Here is a 19869-nt window from a genome sequence, read left to right as displayed (position 1 = left end):
GCACTGGTTTAGCCAGTGGTTACCGGTAAGAACTTCCAGCCAAGACATCCTTCTCCATGCGCTGCATTGTTTACAGTCCAGTTAGCAGCTTGAGAAGCGACCGTGTGTTCAGATCGAAAGGGAAGCTAAATTCTCCCCTCCAGATACGTCTGCAAAATAAACACTCAGTCATCTCTTGGTTCATCACATCTCCCGGAGGAGCGCCCGTTCACCTGTCTGTGCTGAGTCTCAGTTTCACTGTAAGCAGTAAGTTACACAGAGGCTGCACTCTGGCTTACTTCAGCGGTATGAAGCTGAAAAAGAACCAGATTTTCTTGTGATTGACTTTAATTAACAGCTCTTAAGTTTGCTGAAATAACAACATCATGATGCAGATTAGGAATAAGTCAACGTGAAGCTTTGTCAGGTCTGTCCTCAAGAGGAGAAGAAAACTACTTCAAAACGAGACGTTTGTTGAATGGGGGTCGGATCGATCAGTTCTGATGCATTCGAGGAAGTCAGGAAATCTAAAGGCTGAACGGCTTTCGTGACACAGCGTCAAGTGAATTTGTCTCAAGTTGAATTTTTGATCTAGAACAGATTGTTAGCTGAATTTACTGCAGATGTCTGTTTATGGAGATTAATAAGAAGGTAAATCGTTGTCAGATGACGCTGATGGGAGCCGTGATGTCATTATGACTGATTATGCTCCGCCTGCTTTTGCTCTCCACACGGAGTGTTTTTCCTGCATACGCCTGCTGATTGGTCAACACTACACGGACTACAAGCATACTACAAACGGAAACCAGAACACTTGTTCAGCTACTGTCCTCATTACACTGATCGCAGGTTCGACTACCGGTCTGCCTATCATTTGGTGCGTCTCACCCTCCACTTTCTACTCCCTGCATTTCCTGTCTCACTTCAGCTCTTCTATCAATAAAGGAAAAAAATCCAAATATATAATCTTTAAAATAAAAATATGAAATTCCACGCCCCTGCCTACAGATTCTAAATGTCTATGTAGAATCTGTAAAAAGAGATGACATCATATGTAATCTAACAGGATCCAAGGCTCCTGAAGTTGAATACGTTAGAGGGAAATTTTGGGACTTTTAAACTTGGGGCCTATTTTTTAAAATCTTACAGGCAAAAGTAGTTAAATTTTTCCTGTAGATCAGTTTAACAAGCATTCACAAGACTGCCTGTAATAGCTACGACCTATTATTTTGAGGCAAATTGGCGACATTAAAGGGGGGATTGCTATGCAAATAGACATTTTTGTAATAGGTAAGAAACTACTTCTATCAGAAACAGCTGTTACATCGCTCTCTTCAAACCAGCAGACTCCACTGACAAAAACTGTATTTGTACCTGACAGAACATTGGAGTTGCTGGTCTACCCCTTCCTTGAGCGGTGAGTTAAGCTGTATTGCTGTGTGACTGCAGTGTTTCGAAGGTTTCGGCTCAGATCCAACACAACAAAATAACACAAACAGACTAACCAGACGAGGCAGCAGTAGACCAGCAACTCTCGTGATCTGTGAGCTAGAATAACTGGTTTTGTCAATGGAGTCTGGTGGAGTTAAAGAGAGACTGTGTGATGTCCATGTCTGGTTAAAATCTTTTTTCTGTAAGGATACTTTCTGTAATTTTGCAAATGCAACCGTCTATTTGAGCAATTCCAAGACAGTTTGTACCTATTAGTCTTTAAACTAGGGCCCTGATTTGAACCTGATTTGAACCCTCGTACATGAACTGTTTTTTTTATCACTGTATAAGCTTTGAATGCATTTCTGAAATAACCTAACTGTGACACATTCACCACACGTTCCTGAGCTTGTATTTAACTGCATGCTGCTCCGTCTGACTCACATCCTCAGTTATAAACGCTGATGTTCAATCAGGAAACAAGAAATCAATTTAATGGTTGAACTTTATGTATGTGGGCTAAAAGTAGCTTAATGATACTTCAGGAGGCAGACATGAGTATAGTCAGTATTTTTATGTTTTTTGTTTGTTTGTTTTACTGTTATCTTGTTTTCTATTTTTTTTTAGGTTAAAAACATGTTTTAACCTTTACAAAAAGCTTATTTCTTTAGTGATCTTTCACAATCTGAGCGTCATTAAGACCCTAAAATATGTACAAATAAGTCCCACCATAACTCCTCCATTATGTAGAGACATAATTGATGTCAGTCATTAGGTGGTGATGTACACTGGCAAAATGTTTTTTACACCCCATTTACTATTTTAATGTGTTAATGTACTTGAGAGCTGAGCCATTAAATGAAACTTTTTCAGCTCAGTGGAACAAACAGACCTTACTGTGACTTTTTGTTCCCGCACTTCTGTAGCGTGCGTTGGGAAACTGTTAAATCAGTACAGAACAAGCGAACAGGAAGAAACTATATTTAAATGTAGCCACATACAACTGAATCCATTTCTTATGGGTCACAAAATGATGGTTTTAAAGTAAATGATGGAATGCTTCAGCTTTTTTATGTTGTTTTGGAGAGGTTTGTCTTGATGATGCAGTTGAAAACCCTGATCTTAGAGATGCTAACAGAAATATGTTTTGTGGCTTTCTATAAGTCTAGTAGCTATACATGGCTGCAATATCTATCGATCAGACCACCCCAGGAAAGGTGATGGCGTAGCGATTTGTTAAATCAAATCTTACTGCTATTAACCAGTTTGAAATCTTAGCTCTCAGTATTAATTTGTTTGGCAGTCAGAGTCTAACTGTTGTAGGTTGTTAAAGGCCTCCTTCTGCAACAGTTGACACTTTACCCTCCTTAATGCAGCTCTTATCTCAGTTACGTTTTAAGGAAATCATCCTTGTAGGTGATTTTATTTGGATGGCTTTCACCAGTGTCTGATGATTTTAAAGCCCAGTGTTTGTCTTTTAACTTTACACAAGCCATTGAAAGCCCCGCACATATAAACCCAAGATGTCTGAGCAAATAAAAATATGTTTGATCGACACTGCCCTGCAAAGCCTAACCGCAGAACAACACTGTGTGTGATAGCTATTTTAACATTTTGCAGACGCTTTATTATATGCAGCATTTTTCCATTCTTGTATTTTGTTGGGGACTTCAGAAAGTGTTTTTAAATTCGTGTTCTCTTTTAAGTTAAAGCTTTTTTCTCCTAATGGTAATCTACTTGGCTGTTACAGCACCATTGTCCTTATCGGCGACTGTTTTTTTCTGACACATTATGCACTTTAACCTTAAGATACAGCAGGATGAAGTTAGCAGCAAGGTCGGAGCCAGACTAAAGCTAATCCTGTCAGCCTGAAAAAAACAGCGGTCTCAAAACTAACAGTTTAGAGGATCAACGCTGAAAAGTGAAGATTTTAAACTGAGTTTAAACAAATGATCAGTCTCCTTGCTGGTTTTCCAACACGTCAGAATCATAACTGAATTAGCATAGCATTATTAGCATTGAAGTAAACAGGTGGCTTGCTTTGTGTGTGCACTTGCAAAATGCATGTTTGAATGGCTTTTTATTGCACTTGAACTGATTACATTCTTTCTCAAACTATTCTTTGAAGAAACAAAAAAATATATATAAGTAGATATGATTAAATGAGTATAACCTTTAACAAATAGTCGTCTGGGAAAATCTTTAATTAGATGGTCTGTATACAGTAGTCTGAACTTTTTGACGATTTCTGTCTATGTCATCCCAGACATCTTAATCCTTCACTGTAGATGTACTTATTTTATAAAACCGTGTGTAAAGTCTGCAGTCCGGTCCGGTCTTTTACCTGGATGAGGTCCCGGGCGAGCAGCTCCGTCTCCCCGGCAGGAATGGCGTCGTCTAAGACCTCCCATCGCTCCCCCAGGCGAAACTCCATGACATAATGCTGGATAGGTGCTGTGTGATTGGCAGGCGGGATCCAGGTGAGCAGGACTCCCTGCTGCGTGCGATTGGCTGTGAGGCACCGTGGTGGGGTAAGCAGCACCAATGGTTCAGGGGTACTTATAGGAAATACTGGAAGAGCACATTGAGGTGGAGAAGATGTGAGAGCGAGTTATTTAGGGAGCATCATAGCAATGAATCAGCCTCCTTCACACTGTGAGGCTGACATGTATCTGAACCAGACTGTGACTACATGTGATTAAGTTATTATACTACCTTCATCTCTGACATACTGTGTGCGTAAAATGTCTTTTCCATTTCTTCATTTGTCTCATCATTTAACATCTTTTCATCAACACTTGATCTTGCAAGACATTGTTCCATCAACAAGCATCCTGGCAGTCCAAAATCTGGGATGTAAAGTGTCCTTAAGTTCTCCTAAACTTAATTCACATATTTATAGGCACTGAACTTTCCCTGCATTCACCATTCACACACACAGATACACACGCGCTGTACACGTCACAGAAAATCCTAGATTAGCCCACAAGAGTCTCATGTTTAACAGTAAGGTGCATGCTTCTAAGAGTTTTCTATAATGCCGACTGTCAGCCGGACATTAAAACTTTTTTATAAGTGTTTCAAGTCATATGACTTGTCTTTTTCCAATATGGTTTTGCCTGAGATTGAAGAAATCACAGAAATAAGCTGAGCTAGAGTTAAGAGGGCCAGGGTAGAAACCAGCGGAAAGATATCCACAGAAGAAATCCTGAACTACAGACAAGCTGAGCACCTCGAAATAAGCTAGCTGCAGCTCTGTATATTATATATATTATATATAAATATTTACATTATTTTGAATGTTAAGGTGAAAGGGACGAGAACAACATGACGGTGAAATGTAAGCTGTGTCTGGAGTGCTTGTCAGCTGTGAAGAGCTCCACACAGCTCCACAACACTGGTGGGACTAAGAGCCTGTGTTGTATTGTTGTCATGGAAACAGCTGTGCCTAATACTGTTTGCCTCTGCCCAGTTCACTGTCAGACTGTTAGCATTATAAAGAGCTGTAAAGGTTATACTGTGTCTGTCGTTACAGGTTATGGGTGGACGAGGCAATGCAATGACAGGAGAGTCAATACATTCAAAGGTAGACCTACAGCAGGCTACGCGCCGCCCTGACAATATAACACACATGTGTAACGAGGCCTAAAGAGGGTTTAATTTTTGGTAAAAGTAATCTAAAGCATTACTTTTCCCAGTAAGTAAGTACTTTTAAAATTAACCAACAGATTTTCAAATGAAAAATGCGAGTCTCGGGTCTTCTCGACTGATGATTTAGATCATCAGACATTTGTTGGCAGCCTGAACACACACACAAACACAGTTTTTCTCTGATCACCTGTGCACATGGTTTGTATTACTAAAGTTTAAGTCCTTGTTTTTTAAATCGAGCTGTCATCCACAAAAACAATTTAAAAGGTACATTTTGATGGTATTAGCATATAAGCGACTACAGTTTTTTGCCTTATAAGAGGATTAAACCCTGATAATGCGCCAGGATATTTGACTCATCAAAAAGAGACTTTGTTAAAATGTTTTTAAAGGATAAAAAGAAAACAAGCAGCGTCTCAGATGCTGAATGTTTAGTCTTCTTTGTTTCTGCTCCTCGGCTGACACAGAAGGTGATGCAGCATGAATAGTTATCCTCATTTTCTTCATGTCACTTATCTTTACGTAATAATCTGTGACAACTTCATTTACACTTAATAAATGTCCCTTTACTCACTGCTGTATGGAGCGATACGACGCATAATGAGTCAAACAAAGCACAGTTTATTCAGCTGTGAGCTTTGGCATTGTTGAGCTGATACTCTGGATCTTCCAGCTAAAAACTGTATTGTGTGTTTTGGTGGCTTTGTTGTAAGTTTAAGATCAATGGAGAGTTTTGAGAGATTATATTTGAATATTTTATTTGAGTATCTAATTGTAAGTACACCACAATAAAATGTATTTAAAAATTTGAGGTAAAGTGTATTTTTCTGCACAACCAGAGACAAGTTTAATTACAAGCTTTTGCACTTTTCTTTGACTGTTTAAACAGTAAGAACCCTACGAGCTGCAGGATTAGCTTATCTGATTAGATTTCGTGATAATGTTCAGTAGACTGTTATTGTGTTTACTTATCCTTCTATGTAGACAACAGTTACAGGCCTGCAGTTAATTTTATGGGAAATAATTGCACTTAATTTAAAATTTAGGGGGAAATAATCCAATTTGTTAATCGCTTTAATTACGCCTGACAATAGAACATATTTTAAAGACGTGAAGCACCTTATTTGGGCCGGGAAAATGCTCACTGGTTCAGTCTCTCTCTTACTGACTGACGTGTACTGACTATAACGAGGGATCAATGTCTCACTGAGACAGAATGATTCAAACCTCCTCCCTACACACCCCTCAAATATGGCTTTGTTTAAATGTCCCCCTTCTGAACATGCAGACTCACAGACTCGCCCTCATGGGTTTCAGTTGTATGACCTGTGTCATATTCATTTATATCAAGTCAAGTTTAGAGACAACAATATTAAAATCTTTTTTAAATATCTCTACAGCTGATTCTTCTTCATATTTCTGTATCAAGATGCGGTTGAATTTATTATAACAATTGTGTTTTGTAGTTGGCAACAAGAAAAATGACATTGCCACCTCCATGTTGCAATGAATTGTGGGTAATTATATCAGTACAGTTCACTGAAGACTGCACCCCAAGCGAACACTTTCTTGAAGTCTGTCTGTAGTCGTTGTGAATTGTCGGCCCAAGCACTGACAGACTCACAACAGGTACGTCTGAGAGTCTGCAAGAGCGGTGAAATCTGGTCTTTTGCATTCAGCCTTTATAGTACTGTTGGCTTTGCATTAGCTTATCATTTGTGACTAAACACCTGTTGACATGAAGGCAATATGAAAATGAAAGATAAAAAAACATCAGTGTGATCCTCTATAGCTGAGATGCAGCTTAAAGCTTAAGCAAGAAACGAGGGGGTTTTCTTTCCTGTGAGAGTGAGTCTACCTGTCAGACTCCATTTACAGCACAACCTTTTAAAGTTTATTGTTACTACCACTGTTGTGAAATTGATCAAAAGCAGTTTTGTATTAAAGAAAACGTATCATATACGTTAATAGTACAGTATACAATCAATGCAATGAAATGCATGCTGCCCTGACACCCTCTCATCCCTTGAAACCAATGGCAATAAATATGTAAATTAATACATGTGGCAGCATAAGAATAGAACATATTAAAGTTCATTTGATCTCTTTTAATAGATGTTCAATATTTTTCTCCTTCTTTATGAAAATAACTAATTTATGTAAATATATTAAAGGTATCATATTGATGAATCCAGGTTTAGGATCCTAAAATTTAACAAGGAGATCCAGAAAGAAACGTAGTTTTCAACAAAAACTCTAAAGATATGAAAAAGATGCAGAAATAAAAATTAATCCAAAAGATGTTGTCTCCCGAGTAGCCATTCTAACTGTCCGTCTGCCAAAGACATTTTATTATTGGACTGTCTGTCCTGCTCCAGCAGCAGTGAGTGTACGCACCTAGTGTGTTCACAGTGACAACCTCGCTGAAGGGGCCTGTGCCAAGCTTGTTTGTGGCCAGGACGCTGAACTGGTATGTTGTCTCTGGCTCCAAGCCGGGCACCACCATCCAGTCATGGCCTCCAGGCACGGGCGCGGAGAGCCAGTCATGTGGACCTAAACGCTCCCTCTTCAGCCTGTATGGGAGTCAGGAGCAGACGTGAGCCGACAGACTGGAACATTTGGAACAATGGAAGAGTCTCTACTTTTCTGTCTCAGCATTAGATAGTCGACTTAATGTCTTCATATAAAAAGATTAGCACCTGAACTGACATACAAGCTTCAATTAAACTTCTCAGCATCACTATATCTATATATTGTTCTACTCTGATGATTGATCCACAGTAAATAAATGTAACATTGTTCACTTTGTTCACAACACGATTGTCACTGATGGTAATAAGCCCATGCTGCGCTCAGCTTTGCAGTTTGCTGTTTGCCCATGCCACACATTCAGCGATGACTAAAGCAGAGAACTGTACACATGCAGCAGCTGCAACGCTCCTCTTGTAACATCTGATGTGACAGTAAAGAGGAACCTTTATGTTTAGATAGCGTTTCTGTTGCCGTGGACGTGTAACATCGGTCACCCAACACATCTCTGAGATTATCATTTCAGCAACATTGAACGAAAGTATCAGTGAATCAGTGTCTTATACATTCTCATCCACTGTTTACATGTATCATGTTTTATTCCCTACATGATAAACCAGCACACTTAAAGGGGATTTTTTTTCTGGTAGATACAAAAAATAATGACTGGATTTCAATGATTATAATTTCCCTGGTCAAATCACGTCAGGTGCGTAGGCACGGGTAGGCCCACAAATGGCCCAGGCCTATCCATTTAGAAACTGTCTGACTTGGTAAAAATTAATTTAAAAAAATACATAATAAATAAACAACAACATCAGCATCTCATCTGATTTTTTCAAAGTCTAATATCTTTCCTCATTTGCGATTAAAAGGTTATAATGGCAGCCTATAGTCAATATGATAGCCAGCCTGAGCCAATCAAACTCATCGACCTGCTGCCAATCAAACTCCGTCTCTGAACATCAAACGTCTCTGACGGTCAACGTAAACAACTGTACAGAGAGCGGGTTGTTATTGTGGAATGAATCCTGAAGGGGGGGTTGCTTGGCAGCGACAAGTGGGCGGAGAAGGACACGGTTATAATACAATAACAGTAATATTTGTAAGAACACACGGCATGCTGGCCATCATGAGTGTGGTATAAAGCTGTTTAATTGTGACAGAGTCAGGGTGACAGTTTGTCACAGATGCCATGTAAATAAACAGCTGGATATAGACACTGTTTTTTTTAACAATGGCCCTAATACGCCGTCGTACAGTTACTTGCGTGGTGTTTTAACTGTGGTGGTCTGGACTGCTGTTGGGCTGCCTATGAAAATTGTGCCTACCTATTTTTTCTGAGGCCTATCCTATAATACATTTCTGCCTACGCAACTGAATCACATCCGCTACAAGTTCTTGTTTTTGTCACTGACAGGCTCAGATTGTTGTGAAGTGGCTGATAACATTACAGAAAGGACCCCTACTTTTAGGTAATATCCTTTATTTAACCACAAACAGCTTTAAGCTACTTCGCTTCCTTCAGAGCCACCAGACTCCATTGCCACATTCAGTCTTTTTACCTTGTAGGCCACAGGAGTTGTTGGTCTACCGCTGCCTCGATCTGTTAGTTTGTTTGTTTGTGTTATTGTGTGGTGTTTTAAAGGGTTAGTTTGGTTCGGACTAACGTGTGTTACGACGTGTAACGAGGCAGCAGTAGACCAGCAAGTCCCGTGTTCTGTGAGGTAAAATTACTATTTTGTTAATGGAGTCTGGTGGCTTTGAAGAGAACGAACTAACGGCTGTTTTTGGTTAAACAAACTTCCTTCAGTCTGTGTCAAAGGTGACGCTTGTGTTAGGTAATGTCTTTAAGCTACTTCGCTTCCTTCAGAGAAACCAGGCTCCATTGACAAAATCAGTAATTTTACCTCACAGAACACCAGAGTTGTTGGTCTGCTACCTCGATCGGTTAGTTTTTTGGGGTTATTGTGTGTTACACAAACATTTAGCTGGATACAAACTAACACCTTAAAACTCCAAAGTCACACAATAAACAAACTTTAGATTCTGGTGGCTTTGAAGAGACTGATTTAGCATCTTTTATACAGTAGGTTCGAAAAAGGATCTTACTCTTTGACAAGAAGGTCTTTCTCTGTCGGGATCCTTTCTGTAATGTTGTCAGACACTTAGGATCAGAGGCAAAATCAAGTACTTCTAGTGGACGTACTTTTGATTTGACGCATTTGTCCTGAAAGATAATTTTGCAGCCTGTCTCACAGTTGCCAGCTGAAGCAATGTACTGCAGCAATCCAGAACTTTCTGTAACCACTCGTCATTTGGATCCCAAAATATGTAAAAATATGTGAATTCCCCTGTCGTATTTATACTACGCTCTTGCTGACAGTCTTGGATGTATTTTAAACATCTAAGACTGTCAGTGTTTATCTGTTTTGGCAGAAAAGTTAAGAAGGGATTTGGAAAGCGACTCTTCATCCCTTTCAAGAACAAATTACTGAAGTTTAACCAGGACTTCAGAGGGATGAACCACCTGAGAAATGTCATTAAGATTGATGCAGCCCAAAGCCGCTCTGCATGCATCAGTCACTGATGTTTGCTGTCAGTGAGAGTATCATTTATTAAAGCTGCTGTCTGATGTTCATATTTGTGCAGTTCTGCAGGTCCCTCACTGTTTTAATAAAGCATGATGGGTAACAATAAACACGGGCTGGGTTGGTTCAGTGTATTCCAATATAGAACTATCAAAGTCATCACGATAGATCAGCAACAACTCACATCAGCAGCATTGTTATTTACACAATTTATTATTTCAGGCAGAGCATTTTATATGTCCGAAAACATGACAGTAACTGGTCTTTAAATATATATATATTATATATTTATATATATATTTTTTCCTATTTTTTTATTTTACTTTTACTCCTATCTAATTTTTATTCACTAAAAAAATATATTTTTTCATTTTTCATTTGCTTTTTTAATAATAATTTGAAATCTATCTATACATTTTAAAATTAATGTATTTACTTTTGTATTTATTTCCTTATATTTCAACATATTTTCCCCCTCTATTCATTTCACCAAACATATTTTTTTGTTATTAATTGTTTTATACATTGTTAGTGTAGAATCAAGCAGCACATGAAATGCATACAAGGTAGCAAGACTTAATAAAGCAGCAAACTATAATTAAGGACGAAGTTGAAAGCATGACAGCGTCTTATAAACATTTGTAATAATTAAAATGATATTATTTACGTTCTCATAACCCTGTTCTTTTATGTCATCAGAGGTTTGCTGAAATCCAGACTTCTATTTATTTTTTACTGCTCATTTTGCTCATCCACCCATCAGTCATAATGCAGATGGCTTGCTTGTAGATGTGGGAGCAAACAATGCCTCATACTCATTCAACAAGATGAAAACTGTATTTAACTTTGATGTTAGACTCTTAGATTCCAACACAGGATGTAAAACCACATATTTTACATGTTTATTAAACTGAAAAATCCCTGCAATATGATTGAAAGTACACCACGCAAGTCCCTGTAAAAACTTTGAATAATTGAATATATAAAACATTTAAGCCCCGGCTGTTTCCCAAGTTAAGCAGCAGCAAAGCAGCAGCAGCAGCAGGACAGAGAACTTTGGGTCATGTTCAGTTTAGTTGCACTTTTTCCTCCAGAAATTCAGAGATCAGAGATGAAAACTCACTCACACTCGACCTCCGTGTATTTCCATCTCTACGTTTTCACAACTGTTCTGAACACAACCCTGGAAAAGACATTTTTCAGACATAGCAGAGGAAATATTGGAAGAAGAAAAAGCAGGAAGCAAAGCATGCTGGGATGACTCACACATGGCCATACCAGACTGAGAATGTCTGCTGGAAGCCTCCGTCATAGCCCACCTCCCAGGACACGTTGGCCCAGGTGGCGGACGCCACCACATGGACACTGGTGGGGGCGTGGGGGCTTGTGCCTGCAGGAAGAAAGGTGTGCGTTAGTCACTGAGTGGCCTTGCTGTGATACATTCACTTCCTGTGAGCTGGAGACAGAAATGTGTGTTTTTTACAGCCAATGAAACACTGACTGTAAAGAAGAAAATTAGAAACACTTCAGGATGCATGACTAATGCAATGTTGAAAATGGTCAGAGGTTCTGTTGGCTTTATCTGTCGAACAGAAATAATTCAAGTAAAAGTGCTGAAAATGTTTTTCCTGCATATTCTTTATATACATTTTGCTAATTTTCAGTCCCATTGTTTCGGCCCTGCACTGGAGCCACCACAGCAGGAAACCAACCAGGAGCCAGCTCAATCCAGTCATTGTGTTGCTGTGATTTGACTGGCTAACACCCAGAGAGGAAGAGCAGCAGCCAGCAGGGACACAGATTAACAACAGGAGCGACAAGGGCAATGACTGCATTTATCAGAGGCATTCAAGTATATTATAAATTTGACTTTTTATACTGATTCTGAAACAAAGTCATGTGACCACTGGAGAGCTTGCATTGAAGTGAGCATTTGACTGCTGTTGTAGGATGCGAGAGTAAAACTGCTTATCTCTAATACTGTCTACTAGGTCTGGGCAATATGTACGACATTTAATTAAGGGTTTTAATGTGTTTTATGTTGCTAACATTTCTTCCACTTGGCTATGTTTCTGTTTGAGATGCTGCAATAATTTAGTCGTTCTGCTGCTTTTAGTTGAAACCAACTTTAGTCAAAACTGCAAAACTTCAAGACAACTTCGGAGGATTTTTTGGGAACAAACTTGTCACATTTATTAGTGGTAGTGCATGCCGCCATGTTAACATTTGATCTCTTGTATTACAATGAACTCTGTAACAACATTATCCAGCATGAAGTGTCTTTTATTCTAAACATCATCGAAAAGCATAAATTCTTGCTCTACTGTCTACACAGCTTCTGTTCTGTTCCTAACAGGTTTCCTCGTGTAGACACTACTTGACTAGCCAGGTTAACCAAACTGTCCGTCACTGAGCAGCACTACTAGTTAGCTTGCTAGCTACAGCTGATAACAGCTGCTGGCAACTCTTTTCATTTCAGGAGGTAAAATCCTAGGTCATCAGCTGGAAGTGGGAATCTGGTTTAGTATACCGCTTTGTGAAGTCAAAGACTCATGGCTCAGTGGGGGCGGCTGTGGCTCAGTGGTAGAGTCGGTCGTCTTTCAATCGGAAGGTCAGAGGTTCGATCCCCAGCTCCCCAGCTCCCCAGCTCCCTCAGGCTACATGTCGAAGTGGGCAAGACAGTGAACCCCAAATTGCTCCAGGTATATCCAGTGGTGTGTGAATGTCAAGACTGATTGACACTTGGGCACTTTAGGTAGCAGCGTGTGAAAGATGAATGTGACATGTCGTGTAAAAGCAGCTTTGAGTGGTCACAAGACAAGAAAAGCGTTACATAAGTATAGTCCATTTACCATTCCATCACAAGAATAACTTGTGAAAATGGAAATGTTTCCCTCTGTGATCAGGCAAAAGAAACGTGACCGTGGGCGGGGCTCAGTGATCAGTCAGTTTCTACACTTCTTAAAAAAAGTTTAAGCTTTTAAGTTCAGCACCACACCAAACTGCTATATGAGCCCACATAAGCCTCATGTTTTACCTGTTAGACTCAAGTTTATCAAATTAAGTGCCGGCTGTCGGCCGGACAGTAAAACATTTCCAGCGGACTACTTTCTTAGTGTTTCAAGTCAGGTCATCCTCCTTTTCAATTGTACAGTTTAACTTGATGAAGGATTTTAGTCAGCTAGTGAGCTAGCTGTTAGCAGCTGCTTGGCTCACAACCATGAACCCGCTTTATTCATAGTTTTTACCCGTTTTAATCACCAGGTCTGCTGGCTTTGGGGAGAAGATCTCAACAATGAACCCTGGAGGAATCCTTACCTAAAATTAGACTCAGGACCTACAAACAAGCTAACAGCAGATCAGCTCCCAGCCCCTCCAGACACCCTGACACCCCTTAATATGGGCATTGGAGAAACACTGACTTTTAAAGTGAAACTGCTTTATTCAGTGTTTTTACTGGTGTTAATCATGTCAAGCCTGTTTGTTGTGGAGAGAATGAAGCCTCTTTGGATAACTTGATTCTGAAAAATCCCAATAGAAATGAACAATGGCAGCCATTTTGACATGTTAGTAAAGCCTGGGATGCTGATGCGCCAGCAATGATCTGCAGCAGCAAAAAAGTAACCAGTTTTGACTAACTGTGGAACAACTCAGGATCTTTTAGGGAGCAGCTCTTTTTTAAACTTAATGTGTGTTTCTGTGTTCGTGTCCATTGTGTGTGGTACCTATGACTTGGACGTGCGTGCTGGCAGTGATGCTCGTGGCAACGTTGGTGGCGACACACTCCCACTCCCCGTGGTCCTCCTTTGTGAGGGACTTGAACTGTAAGCTGCCTCGGGGCAGAACATTGTGCTTGCTTTTACTGGGCTTCCCTACCTGCAGGCACCCGGCCAAGCAGAGACGGGGTCAGCCAAGGAGAAGGAGGAGGTGGACAAAAGTTTGAAACATTCAGTTAAAAATTCCCAACTTTGAAAAGAACAGCAGACCATAAAGTTCAGAGAGAGGAGAGTCTACCAGCTGTTAATGTATTTACACTCTCTACTACCTTAATAAAATAACTGCTTTCAATATCTGACTCAAGGATCAAATTATACAGGATGATGAATTATGAATGTCATAAGTGGAAAAGAAAAAACAATCGCACAGAAGTCAGCGAGGGAGATTAAACATGCCTCATAATCAAGAAAACATTACAGAGAATCTAATATGTTCCCATGATTGAATATTTTATAGATGTCATTAAAATGTGATTAAAATCCCTAAAACGACAAACAGCAGTTTGAGTCATTAAAATGTGATCACCCACGACAGACACAGGTCTCACACAGGAAGATTTCTCAATGGAAATCACTGAAGGTGACATAAAACACGTGGCAATGATTAATAAACAGGCACAGACAGTTCTGCAGGTGTCTTACCTTCCTCCATGTGATGTTGGGGAAGGGGTCTCCCTCCGCCTCACAGGGGATGACCAGCTCTCTCCCAGCCTCCTGCCTGTACTCCCCTCCAGGAACCACTGAGAATTTGGGAGGGTCCTGCAAACAGACATGCAGGTAAAGACTGGTGAGCTGCTCAGGTAAACTGTCTGTTGGATGCATGAGGTGTGTTTTCTATTCAGGGAACTGTCAAGGCCATATATTCATTCTATGTTTAGCTGTTTCCTGTGTTTTGGTGGCTTTGTTTGTGTTTGTCTGCAATTTTGTGCTCTGCTGCTGTGAGGATCTTTAAATGTCATCCTGCAGGTGTCTCGCCCTGCAAGTTGGATCTGCAGGTGAGGCTAAACGGAGTGTCGTCTGCTGGTTGGCGGTTTGTTGTCCTGCACTTCAGCTCTGTCTATTGACGCCAAAGCTTTGGTAATATTTGTTGATAAATCTGTATGATTTCATTAGCCTCTGTGCCACTCAATTGGTGATTAATAGTAAATGAAGATATTATAACATCAGAGCGGTATCCGAAATACGAGAATATAACGGTGGGTCATCTAAAAAATCTTCGGGTCTGCAGCCTACATTTCAAACCTGACAATTTTGAACGAGACATGACATCAGAGGCGGGTGTCCGAGATTGAGGAAGTGACATTGCATTTTTTTTTTACCATAACGGCATTAGCTCCCCATAATAGCATGATAGGACTGAGGTTGAAAATCAGCAAACTGGCCCTTTAAGCTCTCACACCTGTGCCTCCCAAATGCAATTACCTGTGCATGGACAAATGAGCCTGTCGAACTCCTTCTCTCAGTCTATGGTTTTAAAACCCTCCCCCAGACCCCCATTCCTCTCCTCTCCTATCTCTTATTAGAAACCGTGTCGAGACGTGCCCCCACCCCCGGGTCTCGACCCCCAGGTTGCTGACAGCTCCAGCTAGCTCAACCCCATTTGACCCCCTCTCATCCCACCCAAGCTCGACCCTCTGGCATATTCCATATAAACTACTCTCATACCGTACAATGGTGGGGTCTCGTTAGTGAACTGGTAAATAGTGTTCACTTTGTGAACTCATTAAAACTGTAGGGATGAACTGCTATCTTCATTAATACTAATGTTCCTGTGTGTTTGCTGTATTTTAGAGAGTAAGGTTTAGTGAAGGTCTTTTGGTTTTGTTGGTTTCACATAGTACCAGGCCTGCAAAACGCGAGGTGCACCGCGCTGCCTTTTTTGTTGAACTCGAGGCGCTCAAAGCGTTTCCTCAAAAACGCGAGGCGCACAGAGCGGAAAAACGTGAGGCCCTCTGCAGCGCAAAAGCAGCGTGCAAAAAGCGACAACAAAGACAAAAAAGTCCCCAGCTGCAGCTAAAACGCGTTCTGTCTGATCGGGCCCTTAGAGGAGAAGATGGATTCTTTAGTTTGTTATTTCTGTCTAAATTGCAACTCAGTATTCTGTCTTAGGTTTGGGGTGAGGGTCGGGGAGCGCCTACTCCCATACATGCGAGTCTAACAGGAACATTAAACTATGAGCGTACCGTTAGCACCAGGGGAGCGGGAGGGGACCATCCCATGGAACCCAGGGCATTGTAAGGCATGCAGGTATAGGTGCCGAGAGAGTCCTCCGTCACCTCTGCCACACGGATGCTCCCGTCCTCCATTTGGCTCCAACCAGGGTACTGTAGGTGGAAGAGTTTCAGATTGGTGGAGGGAAGGTAGAGACCAATGATTAAAAATGGTTCCTAAAGGGAAACTGAATCTCTTTAACCAAATAAGAGACAAAAACAAAAACAAACTGAAAAGAAAAGTGAAAAATTGAATCACACAAAGCTTGAAGCATTTATTCCCTGTCGAGTGAGTGCAGCCAAAGCTGCTGCACAGCAGCAGCTCACCTTGTCTATCCGGAGAGGGAGGCCATCTTTCTTCCACTTCACCAGAGTGAGTGGGGGGTTTGCATCTACAGGACAGCGGATGAAGCCGGGCAGACCGATGGCCACATAGATGACGGATGGCATGTTTACCACACGGGCAGGATCTGATGAAATTCAGAGAGAGGGAGAGAAAAGAGAGTGATGAAATTACATTTGTAGCTTGGGAGACCTGCTGCCAGGCGATTGTAGCTGTGTAGGAGAGACGGGGAAAGGGCTCTGTTTCTGGGAAGAGAGGTGGCTGTGGCACAGGAGGTGGCACTCATCAGAAGTCTGTACATCCAAGAAGCTCTGTGGGTCTGTACTTTAGGTAACGCTGAGTGAATAACTAGTATTAAGTCTAGTCATTAGTTTTGATGTATTTTGGTTTTGGGCAACCTAAAGTTTGACCTGATGATGGTTTGAGAGGAAATGTTATTTGATCACCAAAGTCACAGCAATTTAATCCAGAAGGGGACTAGAGTGTCTGAACCACATTTCAAACTATCAACTAGTTGTATAGATATTTCAGTCCAACATTGCTGACCATAATGGTGCTAAAAAATCCATTCACCAGTCCCCCCAGGGAGTGTGTTCCTGTGAATTCATGGGAAGTTAACCAACTGATGCAATTTTTTAGCAAATTTGACCAATCATCCTTTTTCCCCACACACATGAAGTCATGTAAGTCACCAAACTCCCTTCTTTGATATTCAAAATATTGATGCCCTGAAGTCTGCAATGCTGTATAAACATCAGAGGACTTTGTCTTTAATGTCTGGATGTTGCATGTTAGAGATGTACTTTTATTTTGCTATGAAGCAGACAGCTGGTCTGTGTGATCGTCTCACTTTCCGGCCTCAAATTACATTGTCTTAATGGAGAATATACAGCGATTCCATAATAATAAATCCAACATTTTATGTCTTCTTGTGATTATTTATCCATGTTTCTGTGCTGAGAACGGTTAGCTATGCACTTAGCAACTTTCTGATGCCTTGTATTAAGTGGATTGACCAATCAGCCTCAAAACATCACAACTTTTACATTCCATCTTTTCAAAAAGCTGCTGTGAAATCAGGCTTTTTTGGATCACGGAAAAAATCGCAAAAATCCAGGAGAGACCGATTAACCTCTTTATCCCGAGAGCTCCCGTGTACGATTATGATTCTACACCTCTCCATTATCTCTAATGAGTTATCTTTACAATGATACCACGATTCTTCATATAGACCTTGTAGTTGCAGAGATATACTCTATTCACTCCCTTTTTTCGAGCATTGGCCAGAGTTAGAGGCCTAGGGATGAAGAGGTTACCAAAAAGAAATACATAAAAGCATCTCAGCAGTTTAAATTCTAATGGTTTAATCGTCATCATAAAATCTGGAATGAATCCCTCAAAATTTAAAGAGAAAAGTTTCCCATGAATTCAGAATCTGTTTAAAATAATTATTGTTGAGACATTCCAGTCTTGACAAGCTAACATTACCAATCCCACAGCCAAGCTGCAAAAAAACTTCAAATGCACAGCATTGTTAAATACTCGATTCTGATTGGTTAATTCGGCATTCCAAGGTCTGTTATTTCTGTATAACACACTGCTGCAATAAATAAGAGGATGTTGCTACAGACGTGGTTCTGATCCAACCTGCCTTCAGCATGTGTCTAATTATATCAACCCTGGTAGATTGATCATCAGCCTGTTCAATGTGGTAAAAAAAAGAAAACACAAAGAGCTCTGAAAGAGAAATAAAGAGATGGAAGACATGAAGTAAACACTAAACAGAGCCCGGTGTGAGCTGTGGCCATGTTTAAAGACTGCAAAGAAAAAGAGTAAAATGTGAACAGACGTATTCAAATTATAAAAAGACAGCTGTGCCATTTATGATTTAACACCAAGTCATCAAAGAAGTTTTACAGTTAATCCCATCAAAACTGTGACCAAAGCTTTTTGTCTGTGTGATCGTAGTGAGACATTAATACGTTTGTTCCTGTAACAATTTAAAAAAACATTTCAAACTTAGATCACACCTGCCCCGCCTCACCTGCCCCGCCTCACCTCCATCAGTCTACTCAGGCACTTTATGAAGGTTTTATCACTCTATTGGCTCCACATTAGCGGCTGTCTTTCCCCTCTTCCCTCTGTATTTTAAGTCTGAAATAATTGTGATTTGACATGGTCCAGCTCGGCACTTCAGGCAAAGACAGACACACAAGAAGAAAGAGAGCCAATCTGCAGAAGAAAAGGAGGATGAGAGGAGGGAAAGGAGGAGAAACTGAAACTTTTCCATCTAATTCCCTTATTCTGACGAGGGGGCGAGAGCAGCGTGGTGCCTAAATGAGGTCAAGGAGGAGAGCTTCAGAGTATAGGCAGTGAGGTGATAAGGAAGTGGTGTGAGTGTGAGGAGGAGGGGGAGGAGGGGTGAAGAGAGGGGGAGTGAGTGCTATCAGCGAGCGATAGAGGAGGGATGAGCGTGGATGAGCGTGGGAAAGAGGACAGGTGAGAGAGAGAGAGAGAGAGATGTGAGTGGATGACGTAAGGTAGAGAGGAGCTGCTGGAGGAGGAGGAGGAGGAGGAGGCTGTGCTCACGATGAAGCAGGGGAAGAGAGGAGATGAGAGAGTGAACAAGTGAGTGTGTGACATGGTGAGATAGAGGGATTAAAACACAGCGAGAGATCGATTGACCGCACTGTTTCCAGAACAACTTTGTTAAACAGCTGATGTCCTCTGAAAGTCCTAACCGCCGGCCGGCTCCGCTCTGCCACGGAGAGCCCAGAGGAGCGCCGCCACCGGCACCACAGACACGAATATCAGCCAAGAGTCTAAAAATAGCCCTCAGACGGCGCTATCGCTCACGACACGCTGGTTCCCACTGCATGATGCTTTGGGGAACTTGTTCACTGGCAGGCAGTTCAGGGTGGAGGAGAAAGGAGAGGGATTTGTGGCAGAAAAAGGGCATGAAAGAAAAGAAAAGAAAAGAGTGCCGAGGATGGAGAGAGAGGGATGAAGAGGAGACAAAAGGAAGAAGGAGACAAGAGGACAGAAAGAAGGAGAGAGCCCTCTGCAGTCCGACAGAGAAAAGTCTTACAGCGATGATGTAATCCCCCCTCTCTCTCCCTCCCTCTCACAACTGGTGTTGCCTCTGCTCGTCACACACACTCACACACACTCACACTCACACCGCAATCTAATGCACGGCCATCAAAGGAGACAGGAGAGCGAGGGAATGCAAAATGTCTGTTGCCTTGGCTACTGCGAGTGGACGGTGACCAGTACACGACACGGGGAAAGAAGGGACCTGTATCCGGAAAGATCCAACACGATACAAGTTTATGTCTCTGTCACATATTCAGGAGAGA

At 41.2% G+C, this 19869-nt stretch overlaps 1 protein-coding gene across 1 annotated transcript in view; it reads right to left on the bottom strand.

The window, feature by feature from the left end:
- The window catches only part of igsf9bb (immunoglobulin superfamily, member 9Bb), a 151728-nt gene that overhangs the window by 30593 nt on the left and 101266 nt on the right, over positions 1 to 19869 (bottom strand). The window contains exons 8-14 of the mRNA XM_069675371.1: positions 16495 to 16637; positions 16141 to 16281; positions 14600 to 14716; positions 13907 to 14057; positions 11448 to 11571; positions 7459 to 7634; positions 3755 to 3981 (exon numbers count right to left, since the gene is read on the bottom strand). Coding sequence (XP_069531472.1) covers positions 3755 to 3981; positions 7459 to 7634; positions 11448 to 11571; positions 13907 to 14057; positions 14600 to 14716; positions 16141 to 16281; positions 16495 to 16637 — 1079 coding nt within the window. The remainder of the gene's footprint in view (positions 1 to 3754; positions 3982 to 7458; positions 7635 to 11447; positions 11572 to 13906; positions 14058 to 14599; positions 14717 to 16140; positions 16282 to 16494; positions 16638 to 19869) is intronic.

This window comes from Semicossyphus pulcher, unplaced genomic scaffold, assembly GCF_022749685.1.
Source record: "Semicossyphus pulcher isolate SPU_LCO1_2020_fin unplaced genomic scaffold, fSemPul1.0.p SCAF_10, whole genome shotgun sequence".
Classification (NCBI taxonomy): Eukaryota; Metazoa; Chordata; class Actinopteri; order Labriformes; family Labridae; genus Semicossyphus; species Semicossyphus pulcher.
Note: the sequence above shows the minus strand (reverse complement) of the source record. Positions and strands in the feature narration are given on the sequence as shown.